The sequence below is a fragment of the Chlorocebus sabaeus genome, chromosome 21 (genome assembly GCF_047675955.1).
Source record: "Chlorocebus sabaeus isolate Y175 chromosome 21, mChlSab1.0.hap1, whole genome shotgun sequence".
NCBI lineage: Eukaryota > Metazoa > Chordata > Mammalia > Primates > Cercopithecidae > Chlorocebus > Chlorocebus sabaeus.
Window position 1 is genome coordinate 127514157 of NC_132924.1, and position 23161 is coordinate 127537317.

The window sequence follows — 23161 nt, forward strand, 5'->3', positions numbered from 1 at the left end:
ACGTTATGATTGCCCTGAAATGCATCTCTTAGCGAGCTGGGTGTGGTGGTTTTTCACTCAGCTCATGAGCGCACCTGACTCATTTCCAGAGAAGACCTTGTCAGAAACGTGTGCGTTCGTGGTTCTGTCCCTGCTTTTGGTGGTTGCTTCTTTTTGTTTCTGTAGAATCTCTGAAAATGTGTTCATGTAAATAAATAAATTGACAGAGAGGAGTCTTGTTATAGCAGCGCCATTTTCTCTGAACTCCTGACCTATATGCCAAAACATTGTGGCCCATCCATTCTCTGTCATTAAGGATTATTTTTAATGATCTATCGATTTTTAGCTCAGTGAGATTCCCCTTCGGTTTTGTTAAAATCAAAGGATGACAAGCCGACCACGTTGCTGGGGGCTCTTACCCATTACTGGGCCCGGTGGGATTCTCTTAGTGAACTCAGCCTCGGTGGTCCCTCATCCTTCATGTGGGGCCCACCTGTGTGCAGGATGCCCCAGGGACAGATGAGGGGGCTCCAAGGCCTTCCTTGCCCTCGAGACGCCTGTGTAAGGCCATGATGAAAAAGGCACAGGAAAGGAGCAGCTCCTTGGAGCGAATCAGGCATGTCCATTCTCAGCACATTTGCCAGTAGGCACCTATGAATGCGGAGAGCCTGGGAACTGGTCTCCCGAATCCCACCATGTGTCTGTGCTTGAAATCTTCTGGACCCACAGGGGTGCACACGTGAGCAGCTGTCCTGGCGAGTGGAGTGTTTGCAGATTTGCTGTCGGAACGTGTTAGTCTTCAGTCCAGCATCTTGGGTGGGCGAGCTGGCATTTGGCTAATACAGAGTGGAAAGCAAGCCCCGCTCGGAGCTGCACACCCTGCAGGATGTCTACAGGTGCTTCTTCCTCTCTACTACCTAATGCGGGAGGAGAGCTGGGCTTCACTGCCACCCAGCAGCTCTCAGTGCTTCAAGGAGCACCTCCAGGTTGGGCACTGTGCCAGCCACTGCACCCACTCATCTGTGGACTGGGAGACACACACACGAGTCCACTCAATGCACGACTCCTCTGGCATTGAACACCTGCCAGGGGCCTAGTGTAATGCTAGAAGGACCAAAAATAAATGCCACCTACTGGGACCCTGCCCTCAAGTTGCTTAAAATCTGACTGGAGGAAAAAAGATATGGCAAAAAGCACAACAGTTGCCCAAACTGTGTCACACTGACTCTCACAACTCAACATTTGGAGTTCAGAGAAAAGAGGCTGGGTGCTGTGGCTCACATCTGTAATCCCAATATTTTGGGAGACCAAGGTGGGAGGAGCTCTTTTTCTTTTTTGACCTCCTGGGCTCAAGCAATCCTCTCACCTCAGTCCCACGAGTAGCTGGGACTACAGGCATGCATCACCATGCCTGGCTAATTTTTACATTTTCCTTTGAAGAGACCAGTTCTCCCTATGTTGCCCAGGCTGGCCTCAGACTCCTGGACTCAAGCGATCCTCCTGCCTTGGCCTCCCGAAGCATTGGGATTACAGACGTGAGCCACCGCACCCGAACCCTTTCCTTTGTCTCTTGTATTTTGTTCATAAAGCATGTCTCTGTTGATCACTGCATGTATATGTGGAAGGAAGGACAATATGATTTTAAGAAATGTAATATTTAGCATCTTGGCCCCAAGATTCTACAATCCTTTCATGGAAATATTTTGTTTTTGTTTTTGTTTTTTTTTTTTTTTTTGAGATGGTGTCTTGCTCTGTCACCTAGGCTCCAGGGCAACAGTGCAATCATGGCTCAAGCCATCCTCCCACTGCAGCCTCGACCTCCAGGGCTCAAGCTGTCCTCCCACTTCAGCCTCCTGAGTAACTGGGACCACAGGTGTGTGCCACCATGCCTGGATTTTTGTATTTTCATATTTTATAGAGATGGAGTTGGGATTACAAGTGTGAGCCACTGCACCCAGCGAGGAAGATCTCTTGAGTCCAGGAGTTTGAGATTAGCCTGGGCAACATAGTGAGACCCTACCTCTGCAAAAATTACAAAATTCAGCCGGGTATGGTGGTGTATGCCTGTAGTTCCAGCCACTCGGGAGGCCAAGGTGGGAGGATTGCTTGAGCCCAGGAGTTCGAGGCTGCAGTGAGTTATGATTTTACCACTGCACTCCAACCTGGGTGCAAGACCCTGTCTCAAAAAACAAAAATGGAGCTCAAAGAAAAGAGATATCCAGTGAAGGTGAGTAAGTTTAAAGAGCAGTCATGCGGGCTCTGGGCCTGAATCTGTCTTCGAATGTGACTGATGGCGCAACCCTGGGGTGAGCAGCTGGCAGCCGCAAGAGCACAGGGAGGGGCGAGGCGGGGCAGAGAGGGGTCTTACTGATGGCCGCAGGGGAAGGCGCACGTGAGGAGTGAGCAGAAATAGGGCAGAAGAGGCCTGGACTAGAAAGGCACAGAAAACCCAGGCAGGGGAAGTCAGGCCAAGGCAACAGGGAGATGCCGGAGAGACTTCTGCCTAAGCCTCCGCGTGCAGACAGCATCCTGCAGTTTTACTTCTTGTGGAAATGTGAGAAAGGGAAGGGGCTGCTCTCCTCCTCTTTTAGATCCGTTGCCTATTGGTTTTCATTGGATCTGGTCACCAATTTTCCAAAATTTAGCACAGTGGTGATTCCACCAATCCCCTGAACCTGCTGGGCCACTTGGAAGCATGTCTTGCAACAGTGCACAGCTACACCACGACCTGCCCACGGGGCGCAGCGAGGGAAGCAGCCTCGTGAGCAGGCATGAGTCTCTGCGGTCTCACGGTGTCCAGATCTGATAATAGCTAATTCCACCAAATATTAGAGGGGGCTCACATTTAATTAAGGAGTGGCCATTTGTATGCTCCAGACTGGAGGTCCCCACTGCCCTGAAGTCAAAAGAAGAGTCCTTCAGGGAATATGCCAATCTTTTCTTATTTCTCTGCTGAGCTCCTGCCCTCTTTGAATGCAATTATGGGAACAAATAAAATGGCTTAACTCAAGTCCCCTGTGGGACAGTCAGCTCTCTGCTGATAAAACCAGTTGTGTGGGCAATCATTAAATGAGAAATCTAATATTTAACTAAATTTAATAGTCTGTTGCTTTGGTGCTTTCCTGTGAAGGGTGGGATTTCAATAGAGAGGAACGAGGTATTCACGTGCAACCTGTGCAGTTCGTGAGCGATCAGAACGTGGTGTGTTCCCACAGGAAGCCAGAACTCTCAGATCCAGAAACTGGTAACGGGTGTTTGGTGGCCAGCCTGTGTTCCCGTTAGCTCTAGGCCAGCTTGACTCAGAGGGCAGCAGAACAACATTGCTCCCTGAGTTTAACTTTCGCCTTCGTGATCAGTATTTGAGATCGCACGGTGACACCTGAAACATCAAATTCACATGCGTACATACGGAGACAAGACCTTTAACCAACTGTGAGAGGGTCTGTCCGCCTTTTCTCTCATTTTGAGATTTAGTCATTCAGACAGGCTCTTGCCACCAGCAGACCCCCCAGCTGAAGCCCTTTCTGGGACCCAGAAGCAGAAGCTAACTGGTAGCAAGAAGCCCATCTCTGTTCGCGTTGGTAGAAGGTCTTTCTACCTTTGCTCCTGCCAGTTCCCCTGACTTACATGGGTTGTCACTTCTATCATTTGACCCACATTTGCACACCCCAAGTTCCTCACCTGTTTTCCACCTGGGATGATCATGTCAGCAGGCAGAGCAGCAAAGATCACAGGTTCTCCAAGGGTTACAGCTGAAGCGTCGAGATGACCTCATGAGATCCAGGCACTGGTCTCCTCCAATCAGCTGGAGTTTGGAGAGTATGGATGGATTGCCTCATAGTCCCAGAGTCCAGTGAATTAACTTAGGCACATCATTAGTCTTCTAAACATCAGAAATTTTCCCATCAACGTAATGCAGTTTGCTTTGGGTTCTCAGGTCTGTGCCGTGTGGGAAACACTGGTTGACAGTCCGGCCTCGGTTTTTCCAACTCTTGCCATTCGAGAGGTCTGAGCCTGGGGGACTTTTGCAGCTTCCTGAGACACTCAGGAGGACCTCTCAGTCCTGTTTAGTTTCCTGGGGCCACATGGGAACAAGGAGAAAGACTTGGGTGGAAACCCAGACACGTTACCATCTAAAGATTCTTAATTTCCAAGAAATGAATTGATTTTCCACAAACCCATCTACCCAGGGTACTCAAAACTAGTGCGTTTTGTCCCTGGGATGGGACTGAACACGGATACCTTGGCAGGGGTTAGGGAGAAGGATTTGCAGCCAGGAAAATGACCTAAACTTTCATTTTGACGGGTGCCTGAGATACGGTGGTCAGGCCCCCCTTGGAGGAGGTGACGCCTGTGTTGATGGAGGAGAAGGAGCTAGCAAGGAAGATTTCAAACACAGGGCAGCACGCGCAAAGGCCCTGGGGCAGCAAAGAGCTTGGGAAATGCTGTTCTCTTCATTACCCGGCTGCGCTCCCTGCTAGTCTTCCTTTCCTGTAACTGAATAGAACATGGAGGATATGCAGTCACTGTCTCATAAACCAACTCCTCTCACCCGAGTGTGTGCCTGGAGCGTTGCATTAAGGGCTGAAGGCATTTGGACTCAATGAGTCCAACACCAGTCAACACCAATGAGTGCTGCCCCCATCCATTAGGAACGTGGGCTGAGGCTGTGAAGCTGGCGCGGAGGCATGCAGGCGCCTTGGCGTGGAGTGCACTCCCCTAACTCACGTGCATGACGGCGAGGGAGAGCACGCCACCTCTGCAGCCAGGTCTCTGGGTCTCAGAGTTAAGGTCAAGTCTACTTGGGCTTCCCTCGGACTTCACCACTGCAGACAGCCCTTGCAAACGCAGCTGTGTTTCCTGCTGTCTGCAAGGGACACGTTTCTTGTGTGCTACATGGTGTTCGAAATCTTTCCCAGTGGTGGTCCAACATCAGATTTGTTAAAACTCTACCTGTTTGAAGACGAGTGTCACCATTTCTCCCCTTATTTTGTAATCAAAGCTAAATATTCAAACATGTGTCCAGCAACTCGCAAGTCATTTTCATCTTATTTACGCATCACAAGCACTGGGAGCTTCCATTTCCCTCTGTTCCTCTACAGAAGGTTGCCAGGCCTGCTGGGCACAGTTCTTGAATAAAGCCGCAGCCCCATGTTCTCCACACTAAGCCACACGTCCAGAGTCTCCTAGCGATGGGCAGTCATTTGACCTCCAGCTGCCCCGGAGAAGCGCCCACCTGCAGAGCGTCAGAGCAGCATTTTTTTTCTTTCCAAGGGAGTTATATGGGAGGATGATTGGATATCCATTCTAGCATTGTTTGTGATCATTCGTTTACTCTAAACAAATGCACAAATTACAGCTGCTTCAAAGTGATCTGACGAGCCAAAGGCAAAGTTCCTTGCAGAAAATTCCCTTTCACAGTGAACCACAAGTTGTCCCCATGTGTAGGCTTAGTGTGAGAAGGGAGAAAGGAAGTTGGGTGGTTTTGATGACACATCAGACGATGAAATGAAGTAGAATGGCCATTGCAGTAGATGAACAGAGTGGGCTCCTCAGGGGACTTCTTTGCATTTGAAGAAATAGATAACGAGGACGTGTGTGTGCTGTGGCAGCCTGAGGCACAAAGGTCCAGCGCATCCACGCCGCAGTGCAGAACTGACCTTGGTCTCTACCATGGAGGGAGGACAGCCAGTCCTACCACAGTGTGGAGCGAGGCTCACACGACTCCACTGTCCACAAATACAGTCATCGAAGTTAAGGTCTGTCCAGAGACCACCTTATCTTCTGTTTTAGGAGAGAGATCAGAATCCATTTTATTTCTGGGAACACTTAATAAAGATGACACCCTAGTTTCCACCTTCCTTTCCTTTTCTAGTTATTATGGCCACAATTTTTGGAAAACCATTTGTCCTAACAGATGTGTAATGTAGATTTTCCTAAAACCAGCAGTCATGGGGAGAATCATACCAAAACCTGTGCGTGTGACCCCACGGAGAACAAAAACCTCTGGTGGGAGAAGGAGAGAGCCTAGGACAGTGGGGAGAATCCTTAATCCGCCCAAATCCCAGATTTCAGAGTAGGCTTTTGAGTGCATAACTTGAGCATGTTTTTTAATGCCCAGTTTCTTGGTCTGTACACTAGAAATAATAACAACCACCTCCGATGCTGATGAAAGCAGCAGTCTACGCACATGAAAAGCCACGGCCCACAGAGGTCCTCCGTGAGTGACCCTTGCATCTCAGCGTGTCCCTGTTTCCTCTCTTTCAGAAATGTTTGACCTAGAAACAAATGAACATGTCAAGAAGGCCATAAATGACCGACAGATGCCTAAAGTGGAATACAGGAACATCGAGATTGATGATTATAGTAAGTACTACATTTTTCTCCTTTAAAAAGAATGAAAAAGAGAAAGAAAACGTGGGCTCGGACACAGTGCAGTCATCAGCAGCAGGCACCGTGCACAGAAGGTTCCCCGAGCACGGAGGTGTATCTCTGCCCTGTAGCTCCTCTGGCATGGAGCGTCTCATGTTCAGAACCAAGATGCTCACTCTGGTGACAAAATGAAAAAAAAGCAGGGCACAGGATCTCTCTCCCTGAGAGGCTGACAGTTGCTTCAAAGCAAGATCGCAGACTCCAGCGCTCTCCTTCTTTGGTGACCGTGTCAAGACACCATCCAGAGAAACCTCTTCCCTCTGGAAATTCCCTTTCTGTGCCATCTGAAGTCCTTCCTGCTTCATCAGCTGGTGGAGGGTGGGCTGATGAGGGGTGTCCTTGCAGCCGGAGTTTACGTGAGGAGGTTTGAGTGCTGTTACTTCCTAGGAAATGCCTCTCACTCTGCCTTTCTGTGCCTGTGCCCTTCTTTCCTTGAACTGTCCCTCCAGTCGTTCGGTAAGTTCTCCTGGGCACTAACTCTGTGCTAGGCGTTGTTAAGCACTAAACACCCCACAGCATTAGCTGGACCTGGATTCACAGCTCCAGGAGGGAGGCAGAGCTTGGGAGCCTCAACCCGGCTGGCCCCGTGTCCTAACTGCCCACCAGGTTGTTACTCTTGGAAACCTCAAGTGTAAAATGCCCACAGCAGATTTCACTGTCTTCCCCCAGAACTCTGTCCCCCTCCAGACTTCCCCACATCGATGCATAGCAGCCTTTTGGTGGTAGGTTGGTGTCAAATAACTGAGACTTCAAACCTTGAAGTGGAGACGCCGCTTGCCCATCACCTCCGAGGCTGAAAACAGGTTTCCCTCCTGTGTGAACTCTGACTGCCTGATAGTAACTGCAGGAGTGCTTTGTTGAAAGAGAAGGTTTCCAGGGCTCGGGGGGAAAGTGTGTTGAGGCTGATAAGTAACACGGAGCTGAAAGGGCAGCGGGGAGGAGCCACACACCTTGCCTTTGCCATCCCCAGACTGTCTCTGGAACCTCTTTGTCTGCCCTTCCCCGACACTAGACAGTGGCGTGTCGCCTGGGGCCTGGCATCTTCGCTGGCAGCCCCCTTGTGCTCAGCAGCTTAGAGGAGACACAACCACCTAACAGACTCAGCTCCCAAGAGCAGGAACCAAGGCTCACCCCATGAAACAAAAACAGGTCCCCTCAACAGTACGTGCTGCAAAGCTGCGTTGCGTAGAGCGGAAAGCAAACAGCACGAGAGTTCAGAGAAGAGCCTGAGACTGGGCTGGGGACGTGTTGGGAATGCTCACAGAATGTGGGACTTGAACATGGTCCCTAGAGTCAACCTCGGGTGGGCTCACAAGAGGCGAGAGTACAATCCAGAGAAGAGGGCAACGTGAGGGGCTTAGGGGCTTGGGCAAGAGCAAGTGCAGTTCACTGTGGCTGGGTCTGGAGGCTGCCCTGGAGTCCCAGCCTGCAGGACAGCCCAGGTGTGGGCCCTGCACAGGGACCCTCACGCCCCCGTGCTTGCCACGCCCTCCCTGCAGCCCACCACAGGCCCCGGGCCAAAAAATCCTGCCCCTGCCATTTGGCCGTAGGAAGCTATGCTCTATCAGAACTTTTCCGGACATTGCGTTCACCTCTGAAAGTCAGAACATTCTGGAATTTTGATGCACTTCAAATCCGCCCCCGCCCCCAACACACTTACATGTCCGGAGGCTCTGTCTCTTAAAATACCCTGAAGGTGACTACGTCACGGAAGGGGGCATGAAGGAAATGAGTAGGGAACGGTCTAGAAGAAAGAGAATAATTTTGTGTTTGTCTGTGTGTGAGACAGAGTCTTACTCTTTCCCCCAGGCTGGAGTGCAGTGGTACAATCTTGGGTTACTGTAGCCTTGACCTCCCGAGCTCAAGTGATCCTCCCACCTCAGCCTCCTGAGTAGCTGGGACCACAGGCAGGCCACCATGCCCAACTAATTATTTCTTTTTTTTTTAGTAGAGACAGGGCCTCACTATGTTGCCCAGACTAGTCTTGAACTACTGGGCTCAAGCAATCCTGCCTCAGTCCCCCCAAAGTCCCAGGATTACAGGTGTCAGCCATCATGCCCAGCCTAGAGGAGGAAGAAGAGAAACTCAAGAAAACTATAAACAAAGGTCGGGCACGGTGGCTTATGCCTGTATTCCCATTACTTTGGGAAGCTGAGGATGGCAGATCACTTGAGGTCAGGAGTTCAAGACAAGCCTGGCCAACGTGGTAAAACCCCGTCTCTACAAAAAAATACAAAAATTAGCCAGGCGTGATGGCATGTGCTTGTAATCCCATTTACTTGGGAGGCTGAGGCACAAGAATTACTTGAACCTGGAAGGCAGAGGTTGCAGTGAGCTGAGATCGCACCAGTGCACTCCAGCCTTGGCAAAAGAGTGAGACTCTCTCTCAAAAAACAAAAACAAACAAACAAACAAAAAATGGATGCTATGACAATCGCTTTGGCCAAGAAATGTGTGTATTGGCCGGTCGCAGTGGCTCACGCCTGTAATCCCAGCACTTTGGGAGGCCGAGGCATGCGGATCACTTGAGGTCAGGAGTTCAAGACCAGCCTGACCAACATGCTGAAACTCTGTCTCTACAAAAAATACAAAAGTTAGCTGGGTGTGGTGGTGCACACTTTAATCCCAGCTACTGGGGAGGCTGAGGCAGGAGAATCGCTTGAACCCAGGAGGTGAAGGTTGCAGTGAGCTGAGATCGCACCACTGTACTCCAGCGTGGGTGACAGAATGAGACTCCATCTCAAAAAAAAAAAAAAACTGTGTGTATATTATCCCAGCCCAATGGTGAGACCATTGCCCCGGCGTGTCTCTGAAGCTCCTCTGTTCTGCCTCCTCAGCAGCCTTGGCAGCCAGGCCATCACCCTGGCAAGATTCCTTTCTGAGCTCCTTAGACCTGGCCTCCCCCTCCAGCCCCCTCTACCCACTGCTGTCCCAGTGACGCTTCCCAAGCCTGCAGCACTGGTGTGTGACTGTCATCCCTTCCTCTTAGGAAATGCAGAAAAGACCTTTCGAAGCACAAAGCCAGCTTCCCCACCCTTGCCACACACTCTGTCCTGCAGGGGGTTTCCTTGAAAGGTAGGTGGGTACAGATGCCAGGAGAGGATGTGGGGCGCCTGTATGAGCCCGGCAACAGGAAGACCCCCTTAGGGATCGCAGGAAATCTGAAAGATGTCAGCCCTACCGACCTGGCTTGGTTTTGTTTTTTCATTTTGTGCTACCAGAGGCTAATGCTTTTCTTTTCTTTTTTTTTTTTCTTTTAGAAAAGTAGGACATCTTCCAGAAGGGCTCCCCTGAAATGTTTTCAGCCAGTCAGAACCCAGTTTCCAAGGCCTGCCCTTGGGCTTATCAGTGGCAGGGAGCAGCCCAGACCATGTTTTATGGAATTTAAATGATGAAGTCCAAGGCCTGCCTCTCCGCTAGTCCCTGGGCCATTGAGCCAATTTGCAAGCCATTAACATTCAGCCCGAATCAGTCAGGAGACGCCAGGTCAGAGCTGGCTGCCCAGCCAGCCTCCCAAGCCTGCAGTGTATCTGTGTAGTCATTGTATTGAAAAACCGCTAATTCCAATTTAATTGCTGTGCCTTTGGTAATCTGGGTCGTAGTTAACATCAATAAATAAATTCCAACTTGGATGGGAAGGTTTGTTGGGAGGTGGGGGGGTGCAGAAGAAATTGGTGAGGCAGGTTTTTGAGGTTTGGTTCCTACCCAGTCTCCCTCACCCACTGGATTTCACGCTGCTGAGAATCAGATCCAGTGACCTTGGTAACCGCAGGATCCAGCGGGCTGTACCATCCTTCCCTGGCGTCCTCTAGCTGTGGCCGCAGCAGAGCTACAGAGCCACCCAGCACAAACCTACCAACAGCGAGACCCACAGAGCCACCTTGCTCTGCACAGAGGCACTGCCATGGGCCGGCACCCTCTCCCCTCTAGGCGGCCCCCTGTTTCACCCCACACTCTGTCTCTTCCTCTCCCTGCCTCCCTGCTCCCAAATATCCATCCCCAGCATCCCCGATCAGATGCTGAGAGATGCTTTGTTGCTGCAGGCAACCTGCCCCCTCTCAGGGCACCATATTTCCCTGCCTGAAATTCTGCTGCTGGCAAGTGCCCAGGCCATTGAGTCTTCTGTGCATTCAGTGTGCTCCCATATGCAAGACTGAACGGAAGCTTCAGAGAAATGAAGCTTCACACAGGTTGGGTGACTTGCCCAAGGTCGCACAGCAGGCCAGAGTCCTCAGGATGAAAACCCTGGGCCAGTCTCTGTCCTGTGGGCTTCCCCTCAGGCCCGATCCAGAGCACCCTCACCCCCACGGTCACCCAAGGGCATGCCCGATACCCCATGGCCAGCGTTGCGCCCTAACCCATGCTGTGCTCTGCTTCTCCCCAGACCTGCCCATGCAGATCCTGAAGCCAGCAACCTTCACCGACACCACCCACTACCCTCTGCTCCTGGTGGTGTAAGTATCGTCATGTCTGTCTTTCCCTGGTGCTCACTCAGAGGTTAAAAGAAAGCGGGTGCTATGTACCCACCGCCTCTCCCGAGGCTGCCTCAGGTTCTGTGACTATAAAGCGAGGCTGCTGGGATCATCATAGTGGCATCTTGCATGACAGGCTCACCGGAGGCAGGCAGGGGACAGGTCCCAAGACACAGAGACACAAGATGGCCAGAGCCTGGGACCTGCACCCTGAGCCTGTGGGTCTCACTGGCTGGCATTTCTGGCCACTGTCCGGAATGCTCTTTCTTCGCCAGCAAAGAATTTTTTCAGCTCTTATGTTCATTAATAAAGCCTCCAGTTTGGGTTTTGAGAACAACTTTTTGTGCTCTGTAAATGTGTTGAAGATGTTGGGTCTGATTAGGGAACTGAGTGCTAGGAGCCGGCCCAGTGCCCTGTGCATAGGTTCCAATGCTGCGTGACAGCCCTGAGTCTAGGTGATGCCCACGTGCTCACACCGCATGGGGAGGCAGTGCAGAGGGGGCCGCCCGGACCATTGAGCAAGCGCCCCAGTGCACCTCCTGGTCTGTCTTTTCAAGACCATGGAGCAGGAGAAACTCCCACAGCCCTTGTAGCCTGGGAGAGCCGGCGGAAGCAGAGGCCTGTGCCGGGCTGTATTAGGGATGCCAGTGCAGCAACCCCCTGAGGAAACGCCGGAACCTGATGGAGCGGATTAACCCTGGTGTCTTGCCCGGCTCCTTTCCTGAGGGCTGAGTCCCTAAATAGCAAAAAGGTTCCATTATAGAAACGCCCCAGGGCACAGATTCCAATAGCTGATTCCGTTTTGCAATTAACCCACTTTCCTTAATATCTGGACTGCTCTCACACTTTCCCAGCAGCCACGCATGCACACCCACATGCAGACACACGCACCCATACACAGGCACACGCACATGCACACACACCCACATGTGCACACACGCACGCACACACGCACACACGCACCTGCATACATAAGCACATACATATGCACACCCACATGCACACATACGCCCACATACACCTGCAAGCACACACACCCACACACAGGCACACGCACATGCACACACATACCCACATGTGCACACACGCACACACACACGTACCTGCATAAGCACACACATGCACACCCACACGCACACATACACCCACATACACACACATGCACACACATGTGTACACACATAGCCACATGCAGCACACACATGTGCACACCAATAGGCACACGTATGTGTATACACACATGCACACACATACACATCTATACACACCCACAATCCCACACACCCACACCCCACCCCCACACAGACACGCACCCACACACCCCACACACGTGGGGTAAAACCAGATTTCCCCCACTTTCTCCAGGATGCTAACAACTTCCGAACCAGCTTTCTTCCCCTGCCCACTGGTTTCTTCAGTGATCTTAAAGGAAATCCCCAAAAGCTTTTCAGTTTACAAAACGATTCACTTTCCCTTCAGAGGTAAAAGTGATTGTGCCAGGTGGAGACAGCTGAGCTCTGCTGAGCTGGGACAGGGACAGGCAACCCCACCCCCTGGGCACACACTCACTCTGGCCTCACAAGCTTTCCTTGGAGGCTGTGTCTTTTTGTTTGTTTCTCGCTATGACATCAAATGTGATAGCAAGGAGATCTGAGCCCCTGCTTCAAATTACAAAATCCAAAAGAAAACAAACACACCCTCAACATAGAGCAGCGCCATGACTGACCAGGACCCTAAGCATGCAGCACTCCAGCGCGCCGCTCCTGGCCCGCTCCTCCTGCCCGCCCCGACCCCACTCCTCAGTCCTTGGCGGACAGCTGGGACAGTGCCGGTGGTCGGAGCCGTCACCTGGCTGGATCCACTCGCAGGAGGGGCACTGCTCCCTGTTGCTGTTCCAGGGAGGCAGGCTGGACCTGGGGCTGGCTTTCTCTCCTGTGCATGCTTTTCCCAGCAAGAGGGAAAATCACTTAAAAACCTCCCCACACCCATGAGTATGCTGGTCAATGAGGAACAACCAGTCCTGCATAGAAAATGGCCCTGTTCCCAGCCTGGGCAACATAGCAAGACCCCATCTCTACAGAGTAACAGATTTTTCTTTTAATTAGCCAGGCAAGGTGGCACATGCCCGTGATCTCAGCTATTTGGAAGGCAAAAGTGGGAGGATTTCTTGAGCCCCAGAGGTCAAGGCTGCAGTGAACCAAGATTGTGCCACTACACTCCAGCCTGGCCAACGGAGTGAGACCCTGTCTCAAACCAAAAAAAAAAAAAAAAAAAAAAAAAAAAAAAAACAGAGAGCGAGAAAGAAGGAAAGAGAGAAGGGAGGGAGGGAACAGCCCTGTTTGAGGAAAAAGAAAGCAGCCCTGTTTGTGGCGCTGGTCGAATCCCATGGTCCAAATGTCCCACCATGGATGCCTTTCAGCCAGCAGTGCCGGGCTAGCAAATGAGGAGCTTGGAGGAGAGCACAGTGGGAGCTGTCAGCCCAGGTCAGAGGCCACACTGCCCAGGGCTAATGGCTCTCGACTCCCGAGGAGAGGGAGGAAGAAAGGCAACCCATATGGCGGGTTTGCTGTTACTTCGAAATTAACAACAGACAGACCACGTCTTCAAGCCAGGGATGTGGCTAGAGTCAGCACAGCCTTGTCACTTGTGATGGGTACTGAGGGGCACAGCCTGGGGCATCTAGAACCCAGGAAAGAGAAACCGTCTTGCAGTGTAGGGAAAGTCCCCCAAAGGGAAAAGTTGGGAGGATTTTTATTGTTTCCCTCACCAAATACATGCCCTTTGGTGGCTGTCCCTCACAGTACCGGTGTGTTTAGGCATGGCCCTGGGAGCCCTAGGCTCTTGGAGGTCTCCTCTTCCTCCTTGCCTTATGGGGTATGGATAACACCTGGCTCACCTGCCCAGGGCAGCAGAATCTGGAGTATGGAGTTGAGTGTGTGGTAGCCGGGTCACGGGTAAAATCCCTTACGGGGGTCATCTGATGTGGCAGCTTCTAAACCAGCCGCCACCCACCACATAGCAGGCCTGCTGAGCCCGGGACTCTCTTTCCAGGGATGGCACCCCGGGGAGCCAGAGCGTGTCTGAGAAGTTCGAGGTGAACTGGGAGACGGTGATGGTGAGCAGCCACGGCGCAGTGGTGGTAAAGTGTGACGGCCGCGGCAGCGGCTTCCAAGGGACCAAGCTCCTGCACGAAGTGAGGCGGCGGCTAGGCTTGCTGGAGGAGAAGGACCAGATGGAGGCCGTGCGGTGAGCACCCGCCCGGGAAGCAGGAGAGGCCGGGAGGGGACGGGGCTCCTCATGGGGGCTGTGCTGCAGTCGTCGCATGGGAATGCTTTTTGTCTGTGCACACATTTTGCATGCAATTTGCTCTTACCTAAAAACTCTTGGCCATTCCAAAGCAAGTTTCAAAGGAAACTGTTAGGAATCTTCTCCTAGTGACGTTTATACCTAGTTTTCCCACTGCAGGGTAGATTATTGAGTTGACTAAAACAAGGGTCTAGAAATTGCCAGTTTGGTCTGCTAGGCTTTTCTGCGCTGTGGTCACTGACCTGGGTCAGTGTCCGTGCATGTCTTTGCCATTTATCCCAAGGGGAGGAGAGACGAGATCAGGAAGGAAGGACAGGAAAAGGGAAGGAATATGAACGGGGCTGGATCCGTGGAAATGGGTCACCCTCATTACTGAGAGCAGGACCTCCATGCACAGCCAGGTGGGGCCAGAATGCCCTCCCCGGCTCTGAGGAAGGGCAGGCTTTTGTTCCGTCATTCCTGTGCATCCCTATCACTAACTCAGCAAGAGCAACCGACATCACAGAAAACAAAAAAAGGCTTAGCACCAAGGGGCAGATGCTCCAAATGACTTATTGAATCTTATTGTTGCACTGGAACTAAGAAAACACAATAAGACACTGTGCTAGGCTGCGGCTGGCCTTCAGGCTCATTTTATAGAAGAGTTTTCACAGTCTGATGGCACAGAGGACCACAGCACTTACTCTAACTTCACCCCTTAGAGATGCTGCAGGAACAACTCCACGGACTGTGGACTCAAGTTCTGGGAATGACAAGAAGGCAGGGAGAAGCGCATCTACCAGGAACCCCCGCCGTGACCATGATCAGCACCGTCACGGGCAGGGGAGCATGAGGCTGGGCCCAGGCACAGGAGGAGGGTGGAGCACAGAGCCCAGCTCAGTACACGCTTATTGCCTGGAGGATGATAGGAAACCTGGCATCTCTGTACCTGTTATACCAGGGTGCTCTGTGGTTTGAAAATTTTTACTTAACTGACTTTCAAAACATTTCTTCTCATTTTGAAAAAGATTGATGGCCCCTGGTATGTACTCAGTAAATGGTCTTTCAGTGGAAAACAATGAGTGTGTAAATGAATGGCCCCCCTCCAGGGAGCTATGAGCTAGGTGATGGCAGACAAAGCAATTGCTTCAGAAACCCATGTTGCAGGTGGGAAATACAGAGCAGGCAAGCAGTCAGGACTCAGATACTCAGGGAAGGAGTGTCTGCCAGGACGCCTTTGCCTGGAAGTCAATGACTACAACAACACATGTGTGCTTGCGCACGCACACACACCCCTCAGATAAGGAACTATATTGGCTATGAAAGATATAGGGATGTCAGGCCTCAGGGTTGATGAATCCAGACACCAACAATGTCACCGAAGACCCAGGCTCTCTCCATCGCTCCGTCCAACCAGCCATGATGGCCTCATCCTAAGCCAAGCCCCCAGCTCATGGATGGCCCTCAGTAGCACCTGGCTCCATGCTGCTTCATCTACCTCCAGCAGGTTGGGGAGAGAACACTTTTAGAAACTTCCAGAAAGGAAGGAAAGTCTCCCCAGAAGCAGACAGCAAACCTCTCCTTCCACCTCCCTGGCCCTCCCCTGCCCATTCCAGAATGTGCCACGAGAGAGAGAGGTGCAGGCAGCTCCCCAGAGACCAAGTGGGTCCACCTGACACCAGTGTGGGGCCAGCTCCTGAGCAGAGGACATGGGGTGACAAGGGCACGCTGGGGTTCAGTGTGGAAGGAGGATGGGCGGGTGACTGCTGGGTCCGCAGTCGGCAGTGCCAGCCACAGAGAACTCCCAGGACACGGAAGCCAGCCCAGGCTGTGCTCTGGAGTGGAGTGGGCCTGGCTTTCTGGCTAAGGGCTCGAGGGCTCTCCTGGCTTCCCTGACCTCCTCCTTTGGATCTTTTCCATTTGTGCGTGGCTTCCCCTGCCATCTCCTGCTTTCCTCTCCCCACCTGCTCTACCTCCTCCCAGGGAGGTTTGGAAGCCTGGAGCCTCCCCGCCATCAAGGGCAGGCCCAGGGGAAGGTCGCAGCACCCTCAGGCTCCCCTTCGACACTTGGCTCTGCCTGGCATCTTCCCCGAAGAGCAAAGGAATTAGAGGGCAAAGGTGTTTCACCCACATCGTGCCCTAAAAGGAAGGAATGGGCCCAAGCATCTGTTCCAAAATAAGGCAGAACCTGTTCCAGGAAAAGAGCCAACAATGCCAGCTCCTAAACCACCAGAGCTCAAGAATGGGAGCACGCGGACAACGGCAAATCTTAGAGCCGCTGCCAAAGCGCAGACTTTCTTAGGAAGCTGATGCCCAACGGCGCTAAGCCACAGAAAGCCTCTCTCCGCTCTCCTTAGGAACGAGGTCTGCATTTTCATTCATCAGAAGGAAACAGCCCAATTTTATCAGAAGGCTAAAATCATGAGGCTGACGCCTTAGCCTGACTCCTCCCTCTCCCACAGTGCCCCCGTCTGCCGCCACCGTATCCTCACCGAGGAGCCCACAGGGGCAGCCTCCCACAAGCAGCTGAGATGAGCTGTGGAAGGGAACTCGCCCCACCCCTGTGGACGGTGGGGGGCAGCTGTGTAAACCCCCGACTGGGTCCAGTGGGCTCCTGTCTCCCAGAGACAGGTTGTCTCTGGGCTCAACTTGGGATTTTCTTCACCATTTTTTCTTTTGGATCCTATGTGCTCATGTGTATACACACAGACACCCTGGACCATGTGCTAAGAAACAACAGAAATGCCTTATTTTTATTTATTCATTTGTTCACGTAGCTAGTGGAGGAAGCCAAAATAGTTCTCCCCAAAATACTGAGACCTGATAAGTGAAAGACACTGAAAACACAGGGAGTCTCTGCCTCTGCCCGTGTTTAGCAGACACCAGGACATCCATCCTTCCTTCCTGGGGACGGCACCTGCTCACCAGCCCAGAGAGGGCCCAGCCGTTGCCAGGGACTCTGGGGGCAGACTGCATTGCCTTCTCACAGGTTCCCTCCTTTTCAAAGACTGGAGGCCAGGTGCGGTGGCTCACGCCTATAATCGCAGCACTTTGGGAGGCCCAGGCAGGTAGATCATCTGAGGCCAGGAGTTCAACCAAGACCAGCCTGGCCAACATGGTGAAACCCCATCTCTACTAAAAACACAAAAATTAGCTGGGTGTGGTGGTGCGCACCTGTAATCCCAGCTACTCAGGAGGCTGAGGCAGGAGAATCGCTTATACCTGGGAGGCAGAGGTTGCAGTGAACCTAGATCACACCACCGGACTCCAGCCTAGGTAATGAGCGAAACTCCGTCTTAAATAAATAAATAAATAAAGACTGGAGCTGCTCTCTCCTTTGCCAGGTCACTATGCCGAGAGTTATCGCTCTTTGTTAAAACACTATGTAAGCAGGGCCCCTAAGCCACTGCCTTGAGAGAGGCACTGGAATCGAGGCCCCTGCCATGGGCAGGGCACAGCGCACGCCAGGAAACCTCTTCTGGTTTTCCTCTTGTTCATCTGACTTCCATTTTCAGGACAGTGAGAGTGTCTCGACCAGGAACTCATAGCGTTGAGAAAAGAAATTATATTTTCTCCTCTTTACTAGAAAATGTCTAAAAATATCTCTAACTCCACACTTGATATTATGGCTTAGCTTGAGGTAAAATCCAGACAGACAACAATTTCCACCTAACAAGCCCACAGCCTGCAGGCGTCCTGCTGCTGGTCGAGGTCCAGAAACCGGAAGGACCCCAGCCACTTCGTGGGGGAAGCAGAAGACCACGGTGTGGGGCAAGGTCCCAGCAAGGGTGAGGCAGGGACCCAGGCAGCGCTGGCCCAGCGCACTGAGGCCCAGAGCACCCAGTGGGTGCTGCCAAGGCTGGGCCGTAGCAGGAAGCTCACGGGAAGAATCCCTCTGTGGCCAAACAGGTGCAAGACAGAAGCCTCCTCCCAGGAATTGGGAACAGAGGGCTGTGCCGGTGGAATGGGGGCTCACTGGCTTGACTCTGAGCCCAGAAGCATAGAACCAGAGCTCCACAGATCCCTGCCGACCCCTAAGGCTCATCCCAGAGCCCGCGTGCTTGGAGTCACAGGCTCTGGGTGAGGGCCCAATAGCAGCAGGTGGACCCCATGTAGCAGGGGCTGAGTCTCCCAGAAGGGGCTCTACAGCTGTGGATTAACAGCTCACGGTCGAGAAGCTTCTACACCTGGAAGTGCTAGAGTTACTGCAAGGGTGCTTTGAATATTTAATGTGAACATACTGACTTGGCACTAAATAAATAAAAGCAATAAATAATTATATTGGAATGCTAAGGTTGCTTTTTATTTGAAGAGGGGTTTTCATCCTTGAAATGGATGGAAAACATGGCTCTAGACCACAGGGAGACAAAGGACCAGCAGGATGTGCCCTGAACCCTCTCTCCCCTCTTCAACCTTGCAGGACGATGCTGAAGGAGCAGTACATCGACAGGACGCGCGTGGCCGTGTTCGGGAAGGTGAGTCTGAGCCACCCTGGTCTGAACATCTCTCGGTTCCAATGTGGCCTGCACCATTACCCAGGCCTGATCCTGATTTTTGAGAACGTCTGTGGTCTGCTGGTGAGCAAGTAATTATTTTTTTAAAGCAAGAGCCTGAGTGCTCAGTGATTCCAGCCATGGGAGGTTTCATTTCATCAGCTCATTTTTCAAAGTTTCTTTTTACATTATCTGGAAGGAAAGAGAAGAGAAGCCAGGTCCCCGCAGGAGAGCTCTAATACGTTCCTAATGACTTTTCTCCCATCCGCCTGCTGTAGCTCTTGGCATGGTAGCCCAGGAAAGAAGGGAAGCAGGAATCTATTTCTGGATATCTTGATATGCAGTAACAACATTAATTACCACGTCTACTTAGGCAGAAGGACAGGTGTGGGGAGGGTCGCGCAGTGAACTCTCAAACCAGAGCCACTCCCAACTGGTGGCCCTTGTCAGAAGGCTGGAGCCTGGGACAGTTCAGCTGTAGCTGAGGCCCACGGTTTGGAGTTAGGTCCCTGCACAGCCACCTGCTATGGCTCTGGTACCTGCCCCCTCATTCTCCTTAGCCTAGACCTGGGGCCTCTTGATCTCAAGAAGGCCAGCACACAGATGGGGCAGCACAGACCCATCTTCCCTCGGAGAGTGACCCTCAGCACAGGCCCTGCCGAGGAGGCCTTGCCGTGACGCCCCCGCGGTGAAGGCTTGGACAAGTAATCAGCACAGTGCCTCTTACGTCATCGCCTCCAAAACCTCAGAGCCCAGCATGCACTGGAGACCCAGCCCTGCCCTGTGGGCTGCTCCCAGAAGCAGGGGATGCAGGAGCCCTCCCACACCTCCTCCTTACCTGCTGGAGGTAAGGCAGCCAAGAGGAGGGCGGGTGGCTTCTCTCCTTGTTCAGAGCCCAGGCACAGAGCCCTAGAGGTGCACTCACTGCCTGTGAGGCCCGAAACCACTGGGTCATTGGTGGGTGTGACCTGGGTGTCAGTAGCCATCACCTCTCCCCACCCCCATGGAAGTGACTTCCCAGCAGACTGGCAGCTGAAAGGCAGGGAGCCTGGGCCGTGGTCATCCTCATCCCCACCGAGGGCAGGGCAGGGCAGGGCAGGAGTCTAGGACTTACCTGAATACAGAATACCTGGGAGCGTCCGTCTCATGTCGGCCCTGTGCTGAGTATGTGCAGGCCAGGACTTGCGCCCTAAGCCACTTGTTGGCCCCTCCCTCAGAATCATGTGCAATGGCTTGGCCTCGCCCATAGACAAGGGAGGCAGCAAAAAATGCCGTAGAGAGACGCTGAGCAGGAAGGACAGCACCTTACACCTGTGCAGTCCGCACTTACCTTTCCAATTCGCCGTCGCATTTCATCCTCACGTCCCTTGACACCAAGGCCCAGAAGCGGAGAAGGTGCACATCACGTAATGCTGAACTGGAAGGGAGTTTGCTTTTCATCTCTTGTTACTGCCTCGTAAACAACTTTCCAAGTGACACATTTTGTAAAACGAGAACCTGCATGGAACTGGCTGCTCTGGGGCTGTCTCCCTGCCCGAGGCTGCTTCATGCTGAGTTACCGCCAGGACTCCGAACTGTCTTCTTTCTGCGTTCTCTCCAGGATTACGGTGGCTACCTGAGCACCTACATCCTCCCAGCGAAGGGAGAAAATCAAGGCCAGACGTTCACCTGTGGCTCTGCTCTCTCTCCAATAACAGACTTCAAACTCTACGGTAAATAGCCCCACAGAACCAAGCACCGGACCCCACCGCCCCCCCACCCCGGCCCCGCCCCCTCCCCGCGTGGCCCCACAGCCTTGCCTTCAGCACCACCGTCCCTCTAACCATAGGTGCCTCCAGTCCACAGTCGCAACCTTGGGCTGACGGAAGAACCCGGGGAAGGAGAGGGAAGGGTCTCAGGTGATATGTTTTGAATGAAAGTGGTCAACCCCCAGATGCCTACAAATCACATCACAATGAAGAAGACCACGAGTTGGAAACAGCTAGTGCTCCGCCGGCAGCGGTGGGGCGAGGAAGCCGGGGTGTGCAGGAGGGGAGCAGGTGCCGCAGGCTCTGCCGGGCCACCTTCCTTCTCTGCTCCCAGAATCCGGATAGGGCCCTGCCCTGAGTTCTATGCCTGGGCATGGGTATTTGGTAGGCAGGTGTTACTGGATAAAGAAGGGATGGTTGAGAGGGAATGGCCACCGGAGAGGATTCAGCAGAGGTCCACGTGGCTCAGCTCTGCCTTCCTATCTCCCTGGCCATGCAGAGGGCACCTGGCCAGCACCTGTCCTCAGAGAGTGTGGCTTTCCATGGGCACAAGGCAGAGACGGAGTCAGGGTGACCTGCTGTGGGGACCAGATGGAGATGAGCCCACCCAGGTGTGGGAACCAGACCTCTGTCCAGGCATAGAAGGGCTTTGCTGTGTTTGGGGGCTCCAGGCCCCTGCATTCTCCTCCTTATGATCACCTAATCCTTTTTCTCCGAATGGGAGTGGCTCTGTGACCTGAACGCATTTCTTAGAATATACACAGAGGTCTTTTCTGTGACTCCAAGAACTTGCATTCAGGTCAGGGCTCCGTGGCAGCCAGGCTGTTCACTCCAGCTGTCCCCACCCTAAGCAGCGCTGGCAAGTGAGGTGGAAATGGAGGGGGCTTCCTGCTGCTGGTCCACCGCAGCCCTGCCGGAGCCTGACATTCCCTGCGGGTTAGAGGAACGAGTCCAGCCTCATTGCCACACCTAGCCCCAGCCCTGCTATGCTGGCCGAGCCCTGTAGACACCGCCCAGCAAGGCAGGGACCACGGTGGGCCCAGCAGCCTCCTGGCTGGTGCAGCCAAGTCTCCCAACACCTTCACAACGGGCTCGCTCCAGTGCAAATTTCAACTCATCATGATACAGGAACTCTCCTGCTCCAAAATGTGAATCATGTAAGAGGACTTTTTCCTCGGGAATGTGGGGGGCACCTTCAAGTTGAGTGAGACTTTCTGAATTCTTTCACCATGCTGTTTCAGATGTGTCTGATTCAAACGCACATAAAAGCTGCCATCGTGTCTTGATGGGTCACTGTGCCCAAAACCAGCCAGTCCAGTCCTCTTCATTGTCTCCCGGGCGCCCTCAGGCTTACCCTGCAGGCCGGGGACACTGTGCGGAGTCCTTTCCGCCCTCAGCCCTGGGAGAAGCCCCTCACACTCCTCCTGTCGCCCAGCTGTGACCGCAGGGCCTCATGCAGAACCAAGAGCAGGGATGTGCCTGGACTTTTTAAAAAATAAGTAAATCTTGATGGAAACGTGCTCTCACCACCCATGCCCTTCCTAAGTGTTGAAGGAGGAGGTTCTCCTATTTATTTAGGAATCAGATTAACTGGGTTTTGCTTAATTCAGGTTCTGTAGTACTGATGAAAATTGCAACACTGGCACTTACACGTTAAGGTTCCCGTTGTACTGTCTGAGGCCCCTTGTAAAGACCCAAATGATTTAGGTGTTTTCAAAAAACCAACAATCTGCCATGCAAGTGACAAGTGGGAATGAGCCTGAACCCCCTCCCGGCACCTGGCCCAGGGCCCTCCCTAGAGCTTGGGGGCTGCGCTCACAGGGCCTGGAAACCAGAGGTAACCTCCCTCCCTTTGCTTCCGTGCAGCCTCTGCATTTTCCGAGAGGTACTTGGGCCTCCACGGACTTGACAACAGAGCGTACGAGGTATGTTTGAGCACAGCTAAAGAATGTGATGAAACCAGTCAGCCTCTGCCAGTCTCCAACCCCGCCCTGGCTGTATGGCCCACTTTGCCTTCCCCAGCCCAAAGTCCACTCAGAAACCTCCGAAGGATCCTTCCACCAGACCGTGGCTTGAGGTTAACATGGTCTCTCTGGGTTCCGCCTGATTTCCCATTATAGGACTTGAGGGATGAGGAAGAATATAAGAGGATATTTGATGGGGGAGTCAGTTCCAGCGTCCACAGATACCTGCCATGCACAGGACTCCTGGCTCTCACTACAGCCAGAGCTGTGCTGCTCGGGGAGAGTGAGCTTTTTCTTTTCTTTCCTTTTTGAGATGGAGTTTTGCTCCATCACCCAGGGTGGAGTGCAGTGGCACGGTCTCAGCTCACTGCAACCTCTGCCTCCCAGGTTCAAGCAATTCTCCTGTCTCAGCCTCCCAAGTAGCTTGGATTATAGGCGCATGCTGCCACACCCAGCTAATTTTTGTATTTTTAGTAGAGACGGGGTTTCACTGTGTTGGTCAGGCTGGTCTCGATCTCCTGACCTCAGGTGATCCACCCACCTCGGCCTCCCAAAGTGCTGGGACTACAGGTATGAGCCACCACACCTGGCCCGAAAGTGAGCTCTTGACTGAGTAGCAGAAAGCCTCTCTGATGTGACCTCCCGAGTCAGACCTGTTGATTTGGTGCAGCTGTCAGACACCGCGTTTCTCCAGCTGTGTGCAGGGAGGGAGGCCAGAGCTCCCAGCCGAGGCAGCACTGCGTTTTCAGAGTGGAAACTTGGACAAAGGAACTGAGTCCGTCCAGGCA

General features: G+C 52.8%; 1 protein-coding gene across 4 annotated transcripts in view; it reads left to right on the forward strand.

Annotated features, from left to right (window-relative positions):
- Window positions 1-23161, forward strand: part of DPP6 (dipeptidyl peptidase like 6) — a 1156796-nt gene that overhangs the window by 1128158 nt on the left and 5477 nt on the right. For all 4 annotated transcript variants that reach the window (XM_073009533.1, XM_073009535.1, XM_073009532.1 and 1 more), the window contains exons 18-23: window positions 6247-6345; window positions 10796-10865; window positions 13935-14129; window positions 18589-18643; window positions 20262-20373; window positions 22276-22334. In XM_073009533.1, coding sequence (XP_072865634.1) covers window positions 6247-6345; window positions 10796-10865; window positions 13935-14129; window positions 18589-18643; window positions 20262-20373; window positions 22276-22334 — 590 coding nt within the window. The remainder of the gene's footprint in view (window positions 1-6246; window positions 6346-10795; window positions 10866-13934; window positions 14130-18588; window positions 18644-20261; window positions 20374-22275; window positions 22335-23161) is intronic.